We start from the raw sequence: 25,147 nt of genomic DNA on the forward strand, positions 1-25,147 counted from the left end.
AGCCAGTGTGAAACAGGCTATTCAGCACCATCTGTGATTTGGGGGGGCGTTTCATAAATATAAAGTGAAGGGTAACAACCTTTATGTATGCAGTAACATAAATCCCTTCTGGCCAGAGGTACAGAATCACTTACCTGTAAAGGGTTAATCAGTTCAATTAACCTAGTTGGCAGCTGACCAGAAGGACCAATGAGGAAAGAAGATACATTCAAATCTGGATAGGGAGGTTTCGTTTGTGCTCTCTTTGTTGATTCCCTCTCAGGACAAAGAGAGAGACCAAGCAGGTAACCCAGCTCCTAAAAAGATCCTGAACTGAAACATCTAAAAATTACAGAAATTGTAAGTAATAGCAAGGAAATGCATTAGATTATCTTTTGTTTTAGCTTGTGAATTTCCCCTATGCTAAGAGGGAGGTTTATTCCTGTTTTTGTAACTTTGAAGTTGAGCCTAGAGGGGAATCCTCTGTGTTTTAAATCTTTTTTATTTACCCTGTAAAGTTATCTTCCATCCTGATTTAACAGAGGTGCTTCTTTTACTTTTTTCTTTTAAAATAATATTCTTCTTTTAAGAACCTGATTGATTTTAAGTGTCCTAAAAATCAGGGATTTGATCGGTGCTCACTTTGTTAACCCTTCGGTTGGTATATTATTCTCAAGCCCCCCCCGGAAAGGGGGTGAAGGGGTTTGGGGGGATATTTTTGGGGGGATAGGGGCTCCAAGTGGCCCCTCCCTGAATATTTGTTTAAATCACTTGGTGGATGGCAGCAATACCATCCAAGGACAAGGAAACGAATTTGTGTCTTGGGGAAGTTTTTAACCTAAGCTGGTGGAATATAAGCTAGGGGGTTTTTCATGCAGGTCCCCACATCTGTACCCCAGAGTTCAGATTGGATAGGGAACCCTGACAGGCAAGTGTTACATTTTAGAGTGCTTGCGGGCCCCCACCTTCTGCACTTGAAGTGCTAGAATGGGGAATCAGCCTGGACCTGGTGGCAGAGCGTTGTGATCATTTAGAACCAGAAGCACAGACCTCGGGATTTTAAAAGGACACATTTTTCCTTTCGGCAGCCTGCAAAGCCAGGGAGGTTTTTTTCTTTCTTTCTTTTCTTTTCTTTGCTGCCTATGGGGGGACAGGCACACAAAGGGTTCAGCCTGCAAAGACAGAGAGGCCAACAACCAGTTAATTTTTTTCTAGCTTCGTGGCTGCAAAATAGCTAGGCTAGAATAGGGCAGCCCTATGCATGGGGTTGTGGTCAGGCACCGAAACCCAAGAGCACTCAGTCTTCCCAAAGCGGCATGACATGGAGAAGACAGACCCAGATCAAGCCCAGACATCCAGCTCCATGACAGAAATGCAGGGAGGGGATGGGCTACCAGAGACTTCCCATAAGGGAAGGGTCAGCCCTCCCCAACCTGAGACCCAGGTGCAAGGATGGAGGGATGCCCTTAACCCAGACCGAGTTCTAACTGTGGAAGACAGGAATTTCTTCCTACAGATGAAGCGCTTACAGGTGGAAGTGGAGGAGAAGCCCTTGGAAGCGGAGGAGAGGAGAGAGGCGAAGTGCTTGGAGGCGGAGGAGAGAGGCAAAGCACTTGGAGGAGGAAATGGAGGTGAAGCGCTTTGAAGTGAAGACAGAGCTGAAGCACTTAGAGCTGGAAAGGGCTAAGCTGGGTCAATCAGGTAGCCCTAACAGTCCTCCTCCAGGTACCACTCCCCATTCCAAGAAATTCCCCGCATACAAGGTAGATGATGATACAGAGGACTTCTTAGAAAATTTTGAAAGGACCTGCCTTCGGTACAACATCCGTACAGACCAGTATATGGTGGAACTGAGGCCTCAACTCAGTGGACCCTTAGAAGAGGTGGCAGATCAAATGCCTAAAGAATACATGAATGAGTACAAACTTTTTAAACAAAAAGACAGAATTAGGATTGAGCTAACCCCGGAGTATGCCCGTTGGTGGTTCAGAGTCCTAAGGTGGAAACCAGACATGGCATTTTCCTGACATGCCTACCACATTGCAAAAGATTATGATGCCTGGATAACAGGAGTTGATGTTAAGTCTCTGGAAGATCTGTCTCTCCTAATACAAATGGAGCAGTTCTTAGAGGGTGTTCCTGAGGAAATAGAAAGGTATATCCTAGATGGGAAGCCCAAAACTGTAATCAAGGCAGGGGAGATCGGAACCAAATGGGTGGAGGTGGCAGAGAAGAAGGAAGCTAGTAGCAGTTGGTGGGGATACCAGAAGGGGCAACCTGAGATGACAGCCCACTATCGGGGTCAGCCCAAGGGCCCATCTTGCAAGGAGGAGACCTCCACACAGCCAGGGAGACCCCAGATGCCCTCTCGTCCCACCACCCTACTCTCTAACCACCCACCTCGCCCCAGCCCACAGTCAGCTGGGCGATGCTTTAAATGTAATGAGCTGGGGCATGTGAAGGCCAACTGCCCCAAGAGCACCAGCTGACTGCAACTCATCACCCCAGGATCCCACCGAGAGCCTTCAGGCCCAGATGCCTCACAAATACCCCCAGAGTGAAGGGAAACTGTCAGTGTGGGCAGGAGGAAGATTATTGCATGGAGAGACACTGGAGCATAGGTGTCAGCGATCCACCAATCCCTCGTGGACCCCAAATTCATCAACCCATAGGCCCAAGTGATAGTGCAAACCTTTAAGGCCAACTCTTTTAACTTGCCTATAGCCAAGTTGTCTGTCCAGTACAAGGGCTGGTCAGGAATATGGACCTTTGCAGTCTATGATGATTATCCCATTCCCATGCTGCTGGGAGAAGATTTAGCCAACCATGTGAGGCTAACAAAAAGGGTGGGGGTGGTCACCCACAACCAGGCTAAACAGACCTCCACACCTAACTCCATTCCTGAGCCTCCTACAAGGACCCAGTCTGTATCCCCTGATACCACAGGCCCAGGGACCAGAGTCTATGGCTGCGGTTGTAAATCCAGTTCCTGGAACCCAGCCAGAACCAGAACCAGGATTGGAAATGGCGGAGCAGTCAGCACCAGAGCCCATGCTTGCAACCCCACCAAAGTCAGGGGAGCCAGCACCAAAGGGCACCACAGAGCCTGCACCTGCAGCAACAGCTAAACTGGCACAAGAAGCTCAACCGGAGCATGAAATACCACCTAGTGCACCAGAGGAGAGTGGTTCACAGTCAACGGAGACACCCCCATCACTTGCATCGCTTCCAGTGTGACCAAGCCTAAGTCCACAACCCAGCGAGGAACTAACGTCTCCAGCATCAAGGGAGCAGTTCCACGTAGAGCAGAAAGTGCATGAAAGCCTCAAAGGAGCTTGAACAGCAGCATGGAGAGAGCCACCACCTCTCAGCTCTTCTAATAGGCCCAGGTTTGTTGTAGAAGGAGGACTCTTATACAAGGAGACACTTTCTACTGGGCTCAAGGAGGACTGGCATCCTCAGAGACAGTTGGTAGTTCCAACTAAGTATAGGAAAAAGCTTTTGAGTTTAGCCCACAATCACCCTAGTGGCCATGCTGGGGTGAATAGAGCCAAAGACTGTTTGGGGAAGTAATTCCACTGAGAGGGAATGGGCAAGGACGTTTCTACCTATGTCCGGTCTTGTGAGGTGTGCCAAAGGGGGGAAAGCCCCAAGACCAGGTCAAGGCCCCTCTCCAGCCACTCCCCATAATTGAGGTTCCATTTCAGCATGTAGCTGTGGATATTCTGGGTCATTTCCCTAAGAAGACACCCAGAGGAAAGCTGTACATACTGACTTTCATGGATTTTGCCACCCAATGGCCAGAAGCAGTAGCTCTAAGCAACACCAGGGCTAAAAGCATGAGCCAGGAATTGGCAGACATTTTTGCCAGAGTAGGTTGGTCCTCCGACATCCTTATGGGTTTGGGAACTAACTTTCTGGCAGGGACCATGAAATGGCGTTGAGAAGCTCATGGAGTGAACCACCTGGTTGCCACCCCTTACCACCATCAAATGAATGGCCTAGTGGAGAAGTTTAATGGGACTTTGGGGGCCATGATATGTAAATTCATGAATAAGCACTCCAATGATTGGGACCTAGTGTTGCAGCAGTTGCTATTTGCCTATAGGGCTCTACCACATCCCAGTTTGGGGTTTTCAGCCTTTGAACTCATTTATGGCCATGAAGTTAGGGGCCATTACAGTTGGTGAAGCAGCAATGGGAGGGGGTTACATCTTCTCCAGGAACTAACATTTTGTACTTTGTAACCAATGGCCAAAACACCCTCAAAGACTCTCTAGCCCTTTCTCAGGAAAACCTACATGATGCTGAACAAGAGCAAAAGGCCTGGTATGATAAACATACTAGGGAGCTTTCCTTCAGAGCAGGTGACCAAGTCAAGGTCCTGAAAGCGCTCCAGGCCAATAAGATGGAAGCATCGTTTGAGGGGCCATTTATGGTCTGAGAGCACCTGGGAGCTGTTAATTACCTCATAGCATTCCCAGACCCTACCCTAAAACCTAAAGTAAACCATGTTAATTCTCTAAAGCACTTTTATTCCGGAGAAATCAAGGTTCTCCAGGTTACAGCCCAGGAGAGAGATGATGCTGATTGGCCTGAAGGAGTCTACTATGAACGGAAAAGCAATGGTGGCATAGAAGAGGTGAGCCTTTCCATAACCCTTTGGCATAAGCAGCAACAGGAAATCCAGGAGCTGTGCACCAGCTTCGCGCCAATGTTTTTAGCCACTCCAGGATGGACAGAACGGGCATACCGCTCCATTGTCACAGGTGATGCGCACCTAATTAAAGCCCAACCCTAACAGATGGCTCCTCAAGCCAAAACCACGATAGAAAGGGAGATCAAGGACATGTTACAGATGGGTGTAATCTGCCCCTCTGAGAGTGCATGGGCCTATCCATTGGTTCTGGTTCCCAAACCAGATGGGGAAATCCGCTTTTGCATGGACTACCGTAAGCTCAATGATGTAACTCGTCCAGAGAACTATCCTATGCTGGGCACAGATGAGTTATTGGAAAAACTGGGATGTGCCCAGTTCATCTCTACCTTGACTTAACTAATCCACCAAGGAAAGGTCAGCCTTCATCACCCATGTAGGGATGTATGAATTTCATGTGCTCCCTTTCAGACTGCAAAATGCACCCACCACCTTCCAGAGACAGGTAGATAACCTTCTGGCTGGATTTGGGGAATTTGCAGTTGCCCACCTTGACGATGTGGCCATATTCTCAGATTCATGGGCAGATCACCTGGAACACCTCCAAACTGTCTTCCAGCGCATAAGGGAGGCAGGATTAACCATTAAGGCCAAAAAGTGTCAAATAGACCTAAACAGGGTAACATACCTTGGACACCAGGTGGGTCAAGGAACTATCAACCCACCACAGGCTAAAGTAAATGCTATCCAAAATTGGCCTGTCCCTAAGTCAAAAAAGCAGGCCCAATCCTTCTTGGGCTTGGCCGGGTATTACAGATGATTTGTACCACACTACAGCCAAATTGTCACCCCACTGACAGACCTAACCAGGAAAAATAGTCAAATGCAGTTCAGTGGACTGAGAAGTATCCAAAAGCCTTTAATCAGTGTAAGGCAGTTGTCATAAATATAAAGAAAAGGGTAGCATAAAATCCCTCCTTGGCAGCTGTACTGAATCGCTTGACCTGTAAGGGGTTAAATAACTCATATCACCTAGTTGGCACCTGATCAGAAGGACCAATGAGGAAAGAAAATACTTTCAAATCTGAGGCGGGCAGGGGGGGCAGAGAATTTGTTTGTGGCTCTCTTTTTTTTTTTTTTTTTTTGTTCCCTCTCCGGACAGAGGGAGAGACCAGGCAGGTACAACATCTCCTAAAAGTATACCTGGAATGATCCATCTAAAATCACAGAAATGGTAAGTAGGCAAGGAAATGCATTAGGTTATCTTTTTTTTTTTTTTTTTTTTTTTTTGGCTTGTGAATTCTTCTATGGTACAAAGGTAGTTTTATTCCTGTTTTTGTAACTGTGAAGCTGAGTCCAGAGGGGAGACCTCTGTGTTTAAAATCTTTTTATTACCCTATAAAGTTACCTTCCATCCTGATTTTGCAGGTGTGATTCTTTTACTTTTTTCTTTATAATAAAGTTCTTCTTTTAAGAACCTAATTGATTTTAGTGTCCTCAAGATAAAGGGTCTGGTCTGTACTCACGTTGCTAAAGCAAGTAGTTGGTATATTATTCTCAAGCCTCCCCAAAAAAGGGGGCGAAGTGGCTTGGGGGGGGTATTTTGTGGGGATAGGGATTCTAAGTGACCCTCCCCTGAATTTTTGTGTCAACCACTTGGTGGTGGCAGCAATACCGTCCAAGGACAAGGAAAGAAATTTGTGCCTTGGGGAAGTTTTTAACCTAAACTTGCAGAATATAAGCTTAGGGAGTCTTTCATGCAGGTCCCCACTTCTGTACCCCAGAGTTCAGAGTGGGGAGGGGCCCTGACAACAGCCCTTACATCTGACCCTGTACTAAGGGCCCTGAACTTCAACCAACCTTTCGTTGTAACCAGACATGCATCTGAGCGTGGTGTATAAGCAGTTTTAATGCAGGAAGGACCAGATCAACAATTCCATCCTGTCATGTTTCTCAGCAAAAAACTTTCTGAGAGGGAAAGCCACTCATCAGTCTCAGAAAAAGAATGTTAGGCCATTGTGTATGCTCTAGAGAAGTTACGCCCATACATTTGGGGATGGTGTTTCCACCTGCAGACTGACCATGCTGCACTGAAGTGGCTTCACACCGTCAAACAGACTAACAAAAAACTTCTTTGGAGTTTAGCTCTTCAAGACTTTGATTTTGAGATCGAACACACTTCAGAAGCCTCTAACAAAGTGGCTGACACACTCTCCCAGGAAGGATTCCCAGAATCAGCTGGGTGGAAATGTCCCTGTATTCTAAGTCATTGTAGTCCTTAAAATGTGGAAATACTGTTTATTTCTTCATGTAATTACTAGTAAAATTAGAGGTGCATGTATCTTATTAACTCTGTTTTCCTAAACCTCCAGGAAGAAATCTCAGCTGGTGTGGACCCAACCTGAACCAGGCTGGCCAGCACCATCTGTGATTTGGGGGGCATGTGATAAATGAAGGGGGGTAGCACCCTTATATGGACACCCAGTCAGTCAGTTAGCTATAAAATCCCTCCTAGTAGCTCTTCTCCACTTTTTTACCTGTAAAGGGTTAAAAAGTCTCACTGTTATGCATAGGTAAAAGGAAGTGAGTGGGCAACTGGCCAAAAGAGCCAATGGGAAGGCTAGAACTTTTTAAAATTGAGAAAATACTCCCCTTTTGTCTGTCTGTTCTTGTTCTCCCAGCTGGAGGCAGACAGGGCAGCAGCTATGCTGTAAGAAGCTTGGGCCAGGTATGAAAAATCATCAGTATCATACCTAGAAACTGTTCATGTGAAACCCCAGATATGTAAGTAGATCAGGAAATGTCTAGGAAGATGTGATTAGGTTTATCCCTTTTATTTCTTTATGGCTTGCAGATTCCTCTGTGCTAATGCCAGGTGCTTTTCTGTTGCTTGTAACCTTTAAGCTGGATCTCAAGACAGCTATTCTTGGTCCTTAATCCTTGTACTTGCTCTTTTAAAACCTAGCAATAGCCTAAGTTCCCAGATGTATTTACTTTCTTTATCTCTCTCTCTCTCTCTTTTTCTCAGCTCTTCCCCGGAGCATGGGTGGTGGGGGTGAAAGGGCTTGAGGGTACCCCACAGGAAGAAATTCCCAAGTGCGCCTTCCTGGACTCTCAAAGGGGTTCTGCACTATTAATACAAGTTCAGAGAAAAGCTGTAACCTGGGAGATTAATACAAGCCTGGAGTGGCCAGTATTAACTTTTAGAGTCCTTGCAGCCCCCACCTTCTGCACTCAAAGTGCCAGAGTGGGGAATCAGCCTTGACATCACCCACCCTCTCTCTATAAGGATCAGTAATAGGGAGAGAGACAGTAATGGCAGACTAGAGAGAGAGAGAGAGAGAGAGAGAGAGAGGATTAATATTATTTTTAGCCAAAGATAAAGAAGAAAATGTAGAGCTGATAAAAATTTCTGATTGGAATTTTTGATGACAAAATGTTTTGTTGATAGAGATCAAAATGTTCCACGGGAAAATATCAATTTCAATACAGTTTTGTTTAGGAAAAGAATTATAGAGCTTTATGAGATAAAATAATATTAACATTTATTTCTATTTATTTTTATAACTAAAACACAATGTAATATAAAATTAAAATATCCTAGAAATAAAATTAAAAATGGGTAAATAGATTTTAAAAAGTAAAATTGGAATGAAATCCAACATTTGAAATCATGGAATTGCCAATGAAATGGAAATTCAGGTTCTACACCACTCTTACAAATTTCAAATTTTATCCAGAATTTTTTCTTGCAACAGAGGATCAATTTCCAGCTAACGTGGTGGTTTCTATCACAAGGGGTTTTTTTGTTTTTTGTTTTTAATGAAGATGGCATCTCTATATGCAGAGTGTCTGACAGCAAGACAATTAAATATTGTCCAGGGAAGGAGAGGCATTTGTCTGATGATAAAAACTTTCAAGTGGCTCTAATACAGTTAGGCGGCTCATTTCCACTGTAAATCACTTGGAGTTGGCTGCCCACACACTGCAAATCTAGACCTCAGTTGTTTGGTTTGTTTTTCTATTGCGGCTTCTTGCCTGTTTGGCCCATAGCTCTCCAATCTATTCATAGATTCATAGATTCTAGGACTGGAAGGGACCTCGAGAGGTCATCAAGTCCAGTCCCCTGCCCGCATGGCAGGACCAAATACTGTCTAGACCATCCCTGATAGACATTTATCTAACCTACTCTTAAATATCTCCAGAGATGGAGATTCCACAACCTCCCTAGGCAATTTATTCCAGTGTTTAACCACCCTGACAGTTAGGAACTTTTTCCTAATGTCCAACCTAGACCTCCCTTGCTGCAGTTTAAGCCCATTGCTTCTTGTTCTATCCTTAGAGGCTAAGGTGAACAAGTTTTCTCCCTCCTCCTTATGACATCCCCTCTCAGTCTTCTCTTTTCCAAACTAAACAAACCCAATTCTTTCAGCCTTCCTTCATAGGTCATGTTCTCAAGACCTTTAATCATTCTTGTTGCTCTTCTCTGGACCCTTTCCAATTTCTCCACATCTTTCTTGAAATGCGGTGCCCAGAACTGGACGGAATACTCCAGCTGAGGCCTAACCAGAGCAGAGTAGAGCGGAAGAATGACTTCTTGTGTCTTGCTCACATCACACCTGTTAATACATCCCAGAATCATGTTTGCTTTTTTTGCAACAGCATCACACTGTTGACTCATATTTAGCTTGTGGTCCACTATAACCCCTAGATCCCTTTCTGCCGTACTCCTTCCTAGACAGTCTCTTCCCATTCTGTATGTGTGAAACTGATTGTTCCTTCCTAAGTAGAGCACTTTGCATTTGTCTTTGTTAAACTTCATCCTGTTTAACTCAGACCATTTCTCCAATTTGTCCAGATCATTTTGAATTATGACCCTGTCCTCCAAAGCAGTTGCAATCCCTCCCAGTTTGGTATCATCCGCAAACTTAATAAGCATACTTTCTATGCCAATATCTAAGTCGTTAATGAAGATATTGAACAGAGCCGGTCCCAAAACAGACCCCTGCGGAACCCCACTCGTTATGACTTTCCAGAAGGATTGGGAACCATTAATAACAACTCTCTGAGTACGGTTATCCAGCCAGTTATGCACCCACCTTATAGTAGCCCCATCTAAATTGTATTTGCCTAGTTTATCGATAAGAATATCATGCGAGACCATATCAAATGCCTTACTAGGCAAAATTGACCGTATCAAATGCCAATGTCTATAAAGGACATTGTTCTGCTTTAAGAACAAGTAGTCTAGTGGCACCTTAAAGACTAACAGATTTATTTGGGCATAAGCTTTCGTGGGTAAAAACCTCACTTCTTCAGATGCATAGAGTGAAAGTTACAGATGCAGGCATTATATACTGTGTGACGTTATTGATATAATCTGGGACCATATAGATCATTGTTGCAACCAAGGTCCTGTAGTGGCACCCAAACCTTGTATAAAGGGGGTCAAATGGGGTGTCTAAGACAAGGTTATGGTTTACTGGTTATAATTATGCTGTCTATATGTGTGTATCAATTTTGTAGTTGAAGTTATGAATATTGGCTCTATACTGTCTGTATTTCAAACTTATGCTATGCTGCTGGGTGACCTCCCAGACAAATTGGTGTCAGCTCTGCCTAGCCTGCTTGATGGCCCATTAAGGACCATCAGCTATACAATGGACCCATTGAGAGAAGGCAGATACGCCTTGAGACTCAGCAAAGTATGCAGGGACTGGCCCATGTCACTCCAGACTCCATTTTGCTGTAATTTTCCACGGTAAGGACAAAGAGGTGTTCTTACACCTGGAAAAGACTATATAAGGCTTATGCCTCATCTCCATCTTGTCTTCAATCCTGCTTCATACCTCTGGAGGAACTTTGCTACATGCTGAAGCTTTGAACAAAGGACTGAGGACCCATCCCAGCGGGGGATGTATTCCAGAGACTTGATTTGAACCTGCAGTTTATTCTATCGCTGCTGCAAGCCTGAACCAAGAACTTTGCCATTACTGTATGTAATTGATTCCACTTAACCAATTCTAACTCTCATCTCTATCTTTTTTCTTTTATGAATAAACCTTTAGATTTTAGGTTCTAAAGGATTGGCAACAGCATGATTTGTGGGTAAGATCTGATTTGTATATTGACCTGGGTCTGGGGCTTGGTCCTTTGGGATCAGGAGAACCTTTTTCTTTTACTGGGGTATTGGTTTTCATAACCATTTGTCCCCATAACGAGTGGCACTGGTGGTAATACTGGGAAACTGGAGTGTCTAAGGAGATTGCTTGTGAGATTGCGGTTAGCCAGTGGGGTAAGACCGAAGTCCTCCTAGTCTGGCTGGTTTGGTTTGCCTTAGAGGTGGAAAAAACCCCAGCCTTGGGCTGTAACTGTCACATACTGACACATGGAGAGCAGGGAGTTACTTCGCAAGTGGAGAACCAGTGTTGACAGGGCCAATTCAATCAGGGTGGATGTAGTCCACTCCCAATAATAGATGAGGAGGTGTCAATTCCAGGAGAGGAAAAGCTGCTTCTGTAATGAGCCAGCCACTCCCAGTCCCTATTCAAGCCCAGATTAATGGTGTTAAATTTGCAAATGAATTTTAGTTCTGCTGTTTCTCTTTGAAGTCTGTTTCTGAAGTTTTTTTGTTCAATGATAGTGACTTTTAAATCTGTAATAGAATGACCAGGGAGATTGAAGTGTTCACTTACTGGCTTATGTATGTTACCATTCCTGACACACAAGGTAGTGAAATATGTGACTATTTGAACCAACACGTTTTTGTACTGTTGTACCTAAGCCCCATCAACTTAATATTTGAGTGCTTGGTGCTACCTGTGAAGCTACTCCATGAGTTTCCAGAAAGATTAATGTTTTGTTGAACTGGCAGCCTCCTCGGATGTAAAATATGCCCCAGGGATCACGAGATGGCATTTCCCCTCCCCTGGGCTCCATTCTCCACTCACCCATTGTTCCAGTAGCCAGCAGAGGGGGACAATGAAAACAGGACTGACATTTTATTGAGTGAATGTTCTTCATTTATATGGCAGAGTTAATTTCTTTCCCATAGACAAACCCCATAGGAAACGCAGAGCAGGGAAACCAAACATCCATCACAGAATTCATCCTCCTGTGATTCGGGGATCTCCCAGAACTGCAGATCCTTCCCTTCCTGCTGTTTCTAGTGATCTACATTGCGATTGTGGCAGGGAACATCCTTATCGTTGCGCTAGTTGTGACTGATCAGCACCTTCACACCCCCATGTACTTCTTCCTGGGGAACTTGTCCTGCTTGGAGACCTGCTACACCTCCACCATCCTTCCCAAGGTACTGGCTGGTCTGCTGACTGGGGACAGGACTATTTCATTCAATGGGGTCTCACACAATATTATTTCTTTTGTTCTCTGGTTGCTAGAGAATGCCTTCTCCTCTCGGTGATGTCTTATAATCGATATTTAGCCATATGCAATCCAATGCACTATACAGCCCATATAAGTGACAGGTCTTACCTGCAGGTCGCAGGTGGCTCTTGGATAGGTGGCTTCCTAGGTAGCATAACAACATTGTCAATATCACAGTTAACGTGTGCATGGCCGGCTCTAGGTTTTTTGTCGCCCCAAGCAAAAAAAATTTTGGCTGCCCCCCACCCCAGCCCTGGGTTCCCCCCGGACCTGCCTGCCGCCCCAGCCCTGGGCTCTCCACCCCACCCACACCGCCTGCCACCCCAGTCCTGGGCTCTCCCCCCCACCCACACCCCCTGCCGCCCCAACGCTGGGCTCTCCCCCACACCCCACCCACACCCCCTGCCACCCCAAACCTGGGCTCTCCCCCCCACCCCACCTGCACTCCCTGCCGCCCCAGCCCTGGGCTCTCCCCCCCACCCCACCCTCACACCCTGCTGCCCCAATGCTGGGCTCTCCCCCCCACCCCACCCACACTCCCTGCTGCCCCAGCCCTGGGCTTCCCCCCACCAGTGCTGACTCCGCCCGCTTCCCCCCTCGCCTCCAGCCTGTCCGGCACTGGCAGGGTCGGGGTAAGCAGCGGGGCTCCCGGGCCATGCCTTAGCCCAGGGTCCCTCTAGCCGGGGCTCCCACCTCCAGGACGAGCCGGGACCCGGGACGGCAGAACCAGGGGACCACCCGGCAGAGGGCTGAGGAGCCGGGGCAGGGCAGCTCCAGAGGGAGCGGAGCCCCGGAGAGCAGGACGTGGGCCCTGCATGACAGCACCCCGGGCACCAGTCCCCACTATGGCCCCGCTGCTGCTGCTGCTCCTGGCCGCCCTGCCGCAGTCCCTGGGTGGCTCGGGCCACTTCGCCCAGCTCCAGCTGCGGTGCTGGGGGGCGGCTGCCCTGCAGCACCTGCAGTTGGCTCCGTGCGCCCCGCGGGGCGGCCCCCAGCCCGAGTGTCCCATGCTCGGAGCCCGCCCGGCCATAAGGTGCGTGCGCTGCTCCCCAACGCGAACCGCAGCAGCCCCAGGGTGCCCCTGTGCAGGACGCGCTGCTGCTGCCAGGAATGGCTCTTGGCTCCTGCCGCCACAAGCGCAAAAAAAAAAAAGGCTGGCTGGAATGCTGCCCCTGAAAATGTGCCACCCCAAGCACCTGCTTGGTTTGCTGGTGCCTGGAGCCGGCCCTGGTTGTGTGACCCCAATGCTATTGACCACTTTTTTTGTGATCTCATCCCCCTTGTAAATCTCTCCTACAATGATCCTCACTGATGGAAACGCTGGCGTTCACACTCAGCTTGCTTTTCTCACTGGTGCCATTCCTGCTTACCTTGATGTCCTACATCTGCATCATCGCCACCATCCTGAGAATCCCGTTCACCACCGGGAGGGAAAAGGCCTTTTCCACTTGCTTTTCCCACCTCACTGTAGTGAGAATTTATCATGCAACTGTGCTGATTGTCTATATGTTCCCAATCACCGACATCCTGAGTGAATTCAAGAAAGTTCTGTCTGTCGCCTACACGGTCCTCACTCCCCTGGTTAATCCCCTCATCTACAGCCTGAGAAACAAAGAGGTCCAGGAGGCCCTGAGGAAAGCTTGCAGGAAACTCATGTTTGGACCATGCTAACTGGTCAGTTTACTTGGATTAAAATAGATGTAACATGGGCTGGGGTAGGTCCTAAACGAAAGCCTGCTGTAGTCCCAGGTTGTATTTCCTTGAGCTTCACTGGTCTTCAAGTCAGGCTCTTACACAGTCACAGCCTTGGGACAAATTGGAGATGGGGAGACCTCTTAAAACCTGTGACCCCATTGTTTTTAGGACCTATATAAGAGGGCACAGGTGGGTATCACTGGGCTGATGGGAGACTTGAACTTCTGGCTGCTCAAAGTTCAGAGAATGAGGGGAGATTGTGCTCAGTGAGAGGGTGCAGGTAAAATGGACTCATCTGGAACACTGGGCATCTATTCCATGTAGTGAGAGACTTTCTAGGTATACACACAAACCCCTGAAAAATCAGATGCCTGCAATCAAAAAATACAGAGTTGCAATATCAGCATGGAACTCCAACATTAGAAAATTGAATAATTAACTTTCTTTTCATAGAGTGTATTTCATCCCCAGGCTTCATTCTAAGGAAGAGAAAAGCCAAAGGAAACCCTCTGATCTGTGCCCCAGAACACAGGATACCAGCACAGGCCTCTTATTTGCCCATTTTCAGCAACAATTTAGGGCCAGTTGTTTCTAGATACTTGGGAGCCCAGTGGGATTTTCCAAAGTATCTGGGCACCTGGGCTGTGGGATGGGGCCCTGGAGGAGAGTCAGGCAGAGGAACGTGCACCTTCCCCAGGTTTGTGCATCGCTCTGGGGCCTCGGCGTCCAGATGCCTGGTGTGGGGCTCCTACGGACCATTTACGGGAAACACTTGGGTGCCTGCAGGGTTTGCCAACAGCCAAGCTGGGTTTGTGAATCGCAGAGGGCCGGAATCACTCAGCAAGCTAATGGCAGCAAACCAGCTATCCAGTGTCCCAGTCCAGTGCCCTATCTGCTCCACCATGTCCAATTGTATTTGACAATGGGACCGAAGGGTGTGAAGTGCCCAACTCCCATTCACTGCCCATAGGATTTGGGTGCCCAACACCGGCTTTTTATTGGAAAACCCAGCCTGTACATTTACAGCCAAACATCTGTCCTGAGAATATCTTCACTCCCAGGGGCTGTTTTCCACCAGTTCCTTCTCGTTTTTCTCCATTTTCTCAGTGTCCCTGTCACGAAAAGCATTGTACAATTGTGCAATAGAATAATTAAACTGAATCTTCTCTTTCTGTCGTCTCTCTTGTCAGACCTCCCGTTATCTGTCCGCTTAATGTCCGGTGTGAGGAATAAATGCATCAAGGCTTGTCTACACATAGAAATGGCACCACTTAAACTACATTGGCCTATCCGTGCCTGTGACAGGGACGCATGCCCATGGTCTGGAGAGCCGGGGCCAAGCTAGCCCTGGTTAGAGAAGGGTCCCCACTGGAGGGGAATCAGGCCATTTCCAATAAAGGGCAGAAGGGGGATGGGGAAAGAGGCAAACTCAGGAGGCTAAAGTGAAAGTTCAGAGTGTGAATGAGGGAAAACCCTGTGACTGGGGGAATTGCTCCAGCTAGGAAGAGCTGGGAGTGGCCTGCGAAGGCGGGCAGGACTCAGACTGGACGGGGGAATGTGGGGTGTAGGCAACTGGAGGGAAGGTGTCATCTGCATTTTAGTTTTGAACATTAAGTTAATAAATGAAACCTAAATTGGGGGCTGTTGTGATTTGGGGAATGAAGAAGGGAAACTGAGGTGAGGGCTGCCCTTAGGCCTCCAGTGAGTGCCGTGAGGGGGCCACTCATCTAATCTGACTGGATGCAACTACACTGATGTAAAGCTGCTTGTATCAGGATAGTTCATTCTGAAGGGGAAGAAGCTATACCAGTCCAAGGGACCTCGGTATTGGTTCGCTGTGTCCATGCTAGAGGTTGTACTGGTAGAACGATTTCCAAAACAAAGTCACACCACTAACCCAAATAGTGATCCTGGTGAAAAATCTGTGTGGAGACCTCGCGTAAGTGAGTCCCTGTGAAACTACATCAGTAAGTTCGTGGCTTTGAAAAGAACTCCAGGAATCCAAGGAACCTGTCTATTCTGTATTAAAATGGCATGCTGAGAATTTATGCTGATTTGGCAAGTGAAAAACAGCTGACTGACAGAAAGAGGCCTGACTGAATAATTCAGTTTACATAAGTTGGGTGCGTTTACACTGAAGCCAGGGGTGTGAATGGAATCTCCTATAGCCGCTCTAGCTGTACTCTAGCTAATTTACAAAAATAGAAACCGTGGTACCAGCTTCAGCGCCGGCTGTGCAAGCAACAATGTACCCAGAGCCAAGGGGCATTGGGGGTTGCAGAGATCGGAAAAGGACAGTCGCACTGTATCATGGAGACTAGAGAGAGCAGAGGGTGAAGTTTGGTAAAGGAATGGCCATGGTGTACAATAGGTATTAGGAACAAGTGTCATATGGACAATATTTTCTGTATCCTTGCTATTGATCTCTACACGGCAGCTAATCACAGTGAATGGTAAATAACCAGTAATAATGATTAAGCACCTGATTTCAGTTAAAAAATATTCCTTAAGTTATGGGGACAATCAATTTGGAATTTAAAATTTAAGACATGGTATGACAAGATTCTTGTCTGTCTGTGTATTCTAGCCAGTTTCAGATTAGACGTGCATCCTTTGAAGAGTTAAGCAATGGGATTTCCTCCCTGTCTGCAATATTTTTGCCACTGATTAATTTTTTAAAATCCTCTTTTTCCAAAATATAGTTGTGAGAGTCACGAATATTTGGTGACAGAAAATTATTCACACTGGTGATAAATTGGATGAGACCTTACTGCATGATTAGGGAGCAAATTATGCAAGGAGACGACTGGGAATAACAGTAATCTACTTTGTTTTGCATTAAGAAATTAGTGATTATTTGTGTTCTTCTGTAACTGCTGGAACATACGTTCTGATGATTATCATTCACACCAATAGACCAACAAGTGACCTATAGTTCTGGTACAAGATTCTCTAATATCTGCTAATGAAGATCGATAATTTTCTGATGGAATGTTTTTACTATCATAAATGCCAAATTCTCAAGTTCCGAATGTTCCATAGGAAATTTCTACAAAATTTTGTGTAGGGGAAATGAACAATAATTTTATAAAATAACTCAAAATGAAATATAATATAAAAAGAAAACAGTAGAATAGAATAGCAAATAAAAGAAATGATATAAAATGTAATAAAAAATAAATAAAATCTCAAAATAAAATTTAAAATAAAAAGTCAGAATGGAAATGAAAACAAAAGTTTGAACTCATGGAATTTCCCATGAAATGAAAATTCTTGTCCTGAATAGCTCTAATAATGAGAAAATCACCTCCACATTTCTTACAAACTTGATACAGAATTTATTCTTCCCTAGTAAATTTCCAGCTAAAATAATATTTCCAGCTTTTTTTGGTTTGTGTTTTGAATGAAGACGGGATAGTTGTGTGACCAGTAATACTGTTTCTACCTCTGGGAGCTAACCACAGGGATTTTCAAACTTTGTTACTTTTAGCGTAAGATGCTCCCCTGGCTGGGTATGTAGTGAGCCCTACTGTGGAATAAGGCAACATGGTTAAAGAGAAGGACAGAAGTGTGTATGTAGTGCCGTACCCACTTCTCTGTGGATATGCCTTGAGCGGCCGTAGGAAACTGGACAACAATAATTTTAGGCATCAATTCTGCTGTACTCATGTCTCCCTCAAGAGCACCTGCCCATTGAGCTCAGTTCTGGGACCTACCTCTGACACAATTTGGTCCACAGTGTTGGTGCCAGGGACCTGGACCTGATGGGGGATCCTGCACTTGATCAATGTGAGCAGACTGGATCCTAAGTAGCACTGAGTGCTCCAGCCCCCAGGCAGCAAAGCATTTAAGAATATGCTTAATTGTAAACGCCAGGGTATTCCCACTGAGGTCACTACAGTTCAAGCCTTGTGAGTGGTTTGCTGGACTAGCGTCTGGGGTAGATCTGTTCATTATGCCTGTTACTGCCAGGATATTGAATCCAGTGGACTAACACAAGGGATTAGTGTTTTTAACAATGATGGAAGAGGGGAGAGATTGGCGCTTTAGTTATGCCAGTTACTTGTGATGGGTTTTTAAGTTATCTCAGGGGGCACATACAGACAAATATTTAAAGGTATTTAGGTGCCTATTGGGTTTTTCCAAAGCACCCAGGTTCCTCAAACTCACTGATTTCAAAGGGTGTTCGCAATTTTGATGGTTTTAAAAGTCCCAACCAGGGCTGGATTCACAAAGGTTCTGTGATAATCGGCCTACAAACTTACCATCAGTGAGAGCTCAAGTGGGAGAAGTGAGTGAAAGTTCATAGAGCGTCACGGTGACGAAGAACAACAAATGGGGATGGAAAAAGGATGCAAAGAAGAGACAAAAGACTGAATTAATCCAAACAAACAGCACTTTTGCTAGAACTCAAGCCTGTTGTTATGGTCGTGCCTGGTAAACGTGAACAGCGTGAGAGCAGCAGTCAATGAACCAAAACTGGTGTGTGGGAAATTAATGCTAATTGATGGACGAGATAGTCAGGGGATGGGCTATTGTTGTACCATGGGTACTGTGCTATATAATTAGTTATGTTTTGTCTATATATAGTGTATGTTTTATAGTAAGAATTAAGGTATTAGAATAAATGAATAGGATAGTGGATACTAGTATTAGCCATTTCCTTTTTATTCATGCCTTTCAAATAACAGACAGTATCTTGTCTGTGTTTATGTTAATTAGTTTAGAGGAATTTTGAAGGCCTAGGCCCCAATGTAGGAAAAGATAGTTGCAAGATTTAGAAAGGCCTATGACGATGCCTGTTTTGTTCAACATAAAACACTGCTATTTGTTACCTTTTGAAGGTCTCTGTAAAGAACTCTTTGTGTGAATGAGGAATGCACGCATCAGGAAAAGATATGATCTGAAGGCCATTCCTGAAGCCAGATGGCCAAGGAAGGAGGAGTGAAGAGACTGAAGAAGATCAGAGATGCTAGAGAACCATCAATGCACATCCATGGTTGAGGAGGGGCAGACTGACGACCCCGAGGTGAAGGCTGGCACCCTTAAAACACAAGATAATTGATTAAATCAAAACCAGACAGGATGACCCTCCCACAGGTGTTTTGGGCCATCAAAAGATTACACCCACGGAGGAGTGACCAGTCATAAACTGACACAGCAAAATCCATAGACTTCAATGGAGAAAAAGGATTATAAGAACATGGTGCTTTGCCATGGGGCTTTGGGTTCATCTTGCCAACAACTCCAGGAGCATCGGATCGCTACCAACACAGCCCGGCTCCCCTCTGCGACCAATCTGGCTGGCCTCTAGATTGATCCAGACTCTGGACTGATAATTATAAACATTGAGGGCCAGGATTGTGTGCATAGTGTGTGTGTGTGACTGAAAATCATATGCTAATTGCTGTATTCTCAATAAATGTGGCGTATTGCCTTTTCCCCTATAAAAATATCTCATGTGCTTTGTTGAAGCATAACACTATTGCCCCATCACTCCCTTTGGGGTTCTCAGAGAAAGACAATGAGGAAAGTTGGCCATTGCCACGCTGGCTGACCAAAGGATAAGAGAAGGGGAAGGTGCGAACTTCACCTGGACTCCCACCCCCACCATCTCCTGGCATCCTGGACTTTCTTCCTAATGAGGAGGTGTGGGGTAAAGCTACATGCCAATGCTACCGTAACTCTGCGCTCCTTGAGCAATGACCCGACCCAACATAACGCACACGTGCTCACTCTGCCCTGGCAGCGTGCTCAGACGCCAAGGCACAGGACAGGTCTAGGACACAGACTGGACGTGGAGGAGGCGTATGAAATAACTAACTATTCATTGCAGCAAGAGGACTGGAGCTTGGGTCTCCCTGCTCCTCAGCGAGTGCCACAACCAGTGGGCTGCAGCGTAATTCTCAGTCTGTCTCTTTGGCCCAATGAATAACTAAGTATTTCACACACACCTTCAACAGGCCAGAGTGAGAGAGGGTTGGGACAGGGACCATCTCTTTCTTCTTTGTTTGTACAGCACCGAGCACAGTGGGACCCTGCTCCGTGTCTCGGGCTTCAAATAATAAAGACTTTTTAGTTCTGAAGCTTTTCCTTTTCTGTTCCATTCCCTGAATGGCTGGTAGAAGTTTGAGTCTATTAACACACTGTCTACCTCCAGAAACTAAACAAAACATGCTATTCACTTTTCCTTCCCGGTAATTTAATGTGCCCATTAGCAAAGACTCAAGGGAAAATTCACCTGTTTTGTTCGCAGGGTAAACAATGACTCAGGAGAGACATTTATTTTCTGGTGAGAGATACAAGGCAAAGCAAACCAAGGGTCTCAGCACAACGAGGGTGTCCAGGAAGAAACATGCAGGTCTAATTACTGCTCTGCTCTGTGGTGTGTAGCTACACAGACCCTACACGCCAGTAGTGTGCAGGGTAGACATACATTGAGACAATTAAATAGGTGAAGGGGGTGCAGATCGGAGACGGACGACAGAACCGGCATCCTGCTTTCTGAAATGCCAAGTGAAGAGGTCATGTTACAGATTCCAGCTTCTTCTATGCCAACTTTAAGGTAAACAAATCTTTCAGCTCATCTTCGTTAAAGATAGATCATTCAGGACAAGGAAGAAAATGTCACCGTATTCATCACCTGCACATTTCCTTTTAGATGATGCCAAGTTTTTTCCCCAGGCTATGGACAGAATTAATGGGTTCATGTTGTAAAGCATTTTGGTGATGGAAAACTCTCAATGATAAGTTTCAGAGTAGCAGCCGTGTTATAATACTCTCAATGATAAGAATGAGAACATTGCTGAGGACTTTCCATCTTCAGTACTGAGCAATGTTACCAATACTTTACCACACAAACATTCTGGGTTTGTACAGCTCTGAGCAGAATGGGGTCTTGATCCTTGAGTAGGTCTCCTAAGGACCATTGCAACATTAATAATCAATAATAACCTCCATCAAGAATTAAGTGTTATAGTAATTCACATATCACTAATATACTGTTGTGACTGATACTGTTGGGGACCTCACTGTATTAAAGTCATGGATCAATATGGGTTGGGGCTTGTATGAAGCTCCGAGGAGGAGGGTCACCACAGCTCCATCAGGAACCAAAAACTGGAGCGGGGGATAATGAAGGCAAGTTACTGAGACTACGCACCTCCAGAGAAGTTGCACCCTCTCAGGGATGGTTTGCATGTACTGGTTCAGGCTGGCTTTTCCAGAGATTGGTGGCATGTATACACTACAAAGAGATCCGGGGCACAACTGCAGTAATGCCACTGTCGTGTAGTCACTTACTTCAGGGACTGAGCGGGTTTTCCTATCTCTGTAGTAAATCCCCCTCCCCTAGAGGCGATAGCTCAGTGTGATGTTATCTGATTAAAATATAACCAGTTATATCTATTTGAACCCAAGGAAATTGACATGTTAGAATGGTCCAAACATGAATTTCCTGCAAGCTTTCCTCAGGGCCTCCTGGACCTCTTTGTTTCTCAGGCTGTAGATGAGGGGATTGACCAGGGGAGTCAGGACTGTGTAGACAACAGAGAGAACTTTCTTGAAGTTGCTCAGAATGTCGGTGGTTGGGAACATATAGGCAATCAGCAGAGTTCCATAATAAATGCTCACCACAATGATGTGGGAGGAGCAGGTGGAAAAGGCCTTTTGCCTCCCAGTGGTGGACGGGATTCTCAGGATGGTGGCGATGATGCAGATGTAGGACACACATGCTATTAGTGTCAGTGGAATTGGGGGGAGGGATAGCTCAGGGGTTTGAGCATTAGCCTGCTAAATCCAGGGTTGTGAGTTCAATTCTTAAGGGGGCCATTTATGGAACTGTGGTAAAAATCTGTCTGGGGATTGGTTCTGCTTTGAGTAGGGGTTTGGACTAGATGACCTCCTGAGGTCCCTTCCAACCCTGATATTCTATGATTATACAGTGGCTGATGGGGTAACACTGATGTGACATGTTTGTGTGTTACAAGGACACTGTTTGAAAATATCCAATTGCCTTCACTACTGGCACTACCATGTGGCTGGCTGAGTGGCTCTGTTTTCAAAACCAATGGGATTCAGTAACAGAGAGCAAAGCAATGAGCTGGGGAGCTGGGGTGTTGGATAAAATTGCATTAAAACAGAGTGATCAGAGAGTGGGGGACAGCCAGTTTCAGGAGCTAGCTCATTGGGTTGTGGGTTCTGTGTGATTTCATAATCCCCCTTCACCCAGAACATGAAGTTAATCACTTTGGCAGACAACGCCAGCAGGGAATGGAAGCAAACTCACAGCAGGACTGAGGAATGATTCAACTGCAGACAGAAACAAAATGAGATTCAATTGGTGAGTGTTTCTCAGGGAAAGTGACCAAAACACCACTGTGGTTGTGATGCTTCAAACAACACTGTAAGGAGACTGAAGTGTAAATTTGGCATCAGTTTGTGATGCAACAGCTCAGTGACGTCTCTCTCTCTCTCTCTGGAGAGGTTTAGGATGAATGTGAAAAAATAGAAAAAGAATAAAAGCAGGGAAGGGCTGGACCTTGTCTCATGGAGACTAACGTAACCTGCTTTGACAGCATGTTAATCACTGTCTCTGCTCTTGGATGAGTCCACTAGAGCCTCCTCACTGTTAGCTGAACCAATAATATGTTTGCAGTGCAAGAAGTCACAGTCCACCATGGTGAGCCATGGGGATCACTTGTCGAAGTTACAAAAGACTAATAAAAAATGGCGCTGCCAATTTTTACATCAATATACACAGCGGTGTGTGTGGTTTTCCGCCTTCATCAATCTCTTCACTGACCGGAGGGGGGGTGATACTGGAATCTCAAAGATTTAAATAGGAAATTTGCCTCCAGAGTCTTGGTTCGTCCCTGACCCCACAGGATGAGGGGCGTTATGCAATATTTATGGAACTAAATTGATGCTAAAGCGTGATATAAATATATCTTCTTCAGATTCCATTGTAAATTTTGGTTTCTTTCTCCTAGTTCCACCTCATGGTGAACCCAGAGCAAGTGAATCAAACGGTTCTCATGGAATTCATCCTGCTAGGATTTGGGAATCTCCCTGAGCTACAAACTCTTCTCTTCCTGCTGTTTCTCACCATCTACATTGCAACCGTGGCTGGGAACGTCCTGATCTTTGCGCTAGTTGTGGCTGATCAGCACCTTCACACCCCCATGTACTTCTTCCTGGGGAACTTGTCCTGCTTGGAGACTTGCTGCTCCTCCACCATCCTGCCCAGGGTGCTGGCCAGTCTTCTGACTCTCGATAGGACCATTTCATTTAGTGGCTGCCTCACACAATATTATTTCTTTGGTTCTCTAGTGGCTACAGAATGCCTTCTCCTGTCGGTGATGTCTTACGATCGGTATTTAGCGATATGCAATCCACTGCACTATGCAGCCCGTATGAGTGGCAAGTCCTGCATCCAACTTGCAGGTGGCTCTTGGATAGGTGGCTTCCTATGTTTTGGCATATTAACATTATTGATACATCAGTTAACGTTCTGTGGCCCTAACATTATTGACCATTTCTTTTGCGATTTTATCCCCCTTGTAAAGCTCTCCTGCAATGACCCTCACCTGATGGAAACATTGGCTTTCACACTCGTCTTGCTTTTCTCACTGGTCCCATTCCTATTTATTTTGATGTCCTACGTCTACATCATCACCACCATTCTGAGAATCCCATCCACCACTGGGAGGCAAAAGGCCTTTTCCACCTGCTCCTCCCACCTCATTGTGGTGAGCATTTATTATGCAACTCTGATGATTGTCTATATGTTCCCAACCACTGACATCCTGAGCGACTTCAAGAAAGTTCTGTCTGTCGTCTATGCCATCCTGACTCCCCTGGTCAATCCCCTCATCTACAGCCTGAGAAACAAAGAGGTCCAGGAGGCACTGAGGAAAGCTTGCAGGAAATTCATGCTTGGACCATGCTAATGGATCAATTTCCTTGAGTTAAAATAGATTTAACATGGGCTGGGGTAGGGCCTGAACTCAAGCCTGCTGTAGTCCCAGGTCGTGTTTCCCTGAGCTTCATTGGGCTTCGTGTCCTGCTCTTAGACAGTGTCTCTCAACCTTTCCAGACTACTGTACCCCTTTCAGGAGTCTGATTTGTCTTGTGTATCCCCAAGTTTCAGCTCACTTAAAATCTTTCAAAATCAGACATAAAAATACATAACTGTCACAGCACATTACTAATGAAAAACTGCTGATTTTCTAATTTTTACCATATAATTATGAAATAAATTAATTGGTATATAAAGATTGTACTTACATTTCAGTGTATAGTCTATGGAGCAGAATACTCATTGTCATTGTCTGTATGAAATTTAGTTTAGACTTTGCTTGTGCTTTTTCTGTAGCATGTTGTAAATCTCGGCAAATCCCTAGATGAGCTGATGTACCCCCTTGAAGACCTCTGAGTACCCCCAGGCTACGCACACCCCAGGTTGAGAACCGCTGCTTTTACAGCCCTGGGAGAAAGTGGAGATGGAAAGACCTCTTGAAACCTGGGACCCCAGTTTTGTTAGGGCTGGTATCCGATTCCACAGGTGGGATTCACTGGGCTGGTTGGAGATTTGAACTCGTGGCTGGTCAAAGTTCAGACAATGGGGGCAATTGTGCTCAGTGAGAGGGTGCAGGTGAAATGGACTCAGCAGTAACTCTGAACATGCATTCATTGTAGGGTGAGAGATTGTAGATACACACACACAAACTCACACAAATATGCATATACACTAGGGTGACCAGATCAATGATATGAAATATCAGGACGCGGGGGGTGGAGAAAAAAAAAAGTAAAAAAATAAAGAGCCGTTTTGCAGGTGCCGGGGGAATTAGCAGGCCCCGGGCACATGCGGCGCATCCCGCCCCCCCGCGGGGAAGGAACCGCTGGAGCGCAGCCGAGCGGGAGAGGCGCGGGGCTCCGGACCCCGGCAGCGGCGGGGGAGAGCGGCTCAGGGTCGCGCAAGTGGCTACGTAAAGTTTATCATCTGGGGGGAGGAACCCGGCCGGCTCCTCGCCCTGCCCTGTAGGGGGGTAGCATCCCCGCCCCGCGCCAGCATGTCCCGCCCACCGCCGCGGGCCAGGTAAGGAGCCCCCCCTTCCCCCTCCCCCTGGCTCCTCAGCTGAGCGGCATTCCTCCTCCCTCCCAGGCTTGCAGCTGTAATGCCGGCGCAAGCCTGGAGGGAGGAGGTGGTGGCCGGCTTCCAGTTCCTGGAGCTGGAAGCACCGGGCGGGCAGGCAAGGGGGCTGCTCCCCCAGGAGGAAGATGGGGGGGCTCAGCTGAGGAGCCAGGATGAGGGGGGAGGGGGAGACTCAGCTCCTTACCACCCCCCTACAGGGGCGAGGACCGGCCGGGGTCCACCCCGAGCCGATAAACTTTACATGGCCACTCGTGCGGCCCTGAGCCACTCTC

At 46.3% G+C, this 25,147-nt stretch overlaps 1 protein-coding gene and 1 pseudogene across 1 annotated transcript; both read left to right on the forward strand.

The window, feature by feature from the left end:
- Positions 1 to 1,495: 1,495 nt before the first annotated feature.
- On the forward strand, positions 1,496 to 14,637 carry LOC135886119 (olfactory receptor 10A7-like; annotated as a pseudogene).
- An 8,079-nt stretch (positions 14,638 to 22,716) lies between these two features.
- On the forward strand, positions 22,717 to 23,667 carry LOC135887166 (olfactory receptor 10A4-like). The gene has a single exon (XM_065414945.1). It carries the CDS (start codon positions 22,717 to 22,719, stop codon positions 23,665 to 23,667), a length of 951 nt encoding a protein of 316 aa, XP_065271017.1.
- The last annotated feature ends 1,480 nt before the right edge of the window (positions 23,668 to 25,147 follow it).

The sequence above is a fragment of the Emys orbicularis genome, chromosome 12, assembly GCF_028017835.1.
Source record: "Emys orbicularis isolate rEmyOrb1 chromosome 12, rEmyOrb1.hap1, whole genome shotgun sequence".
NCBI lineage: Eukaryota > Metazoa > Chordata > Testudines > Emydidae > Emys > Emys orbicularis.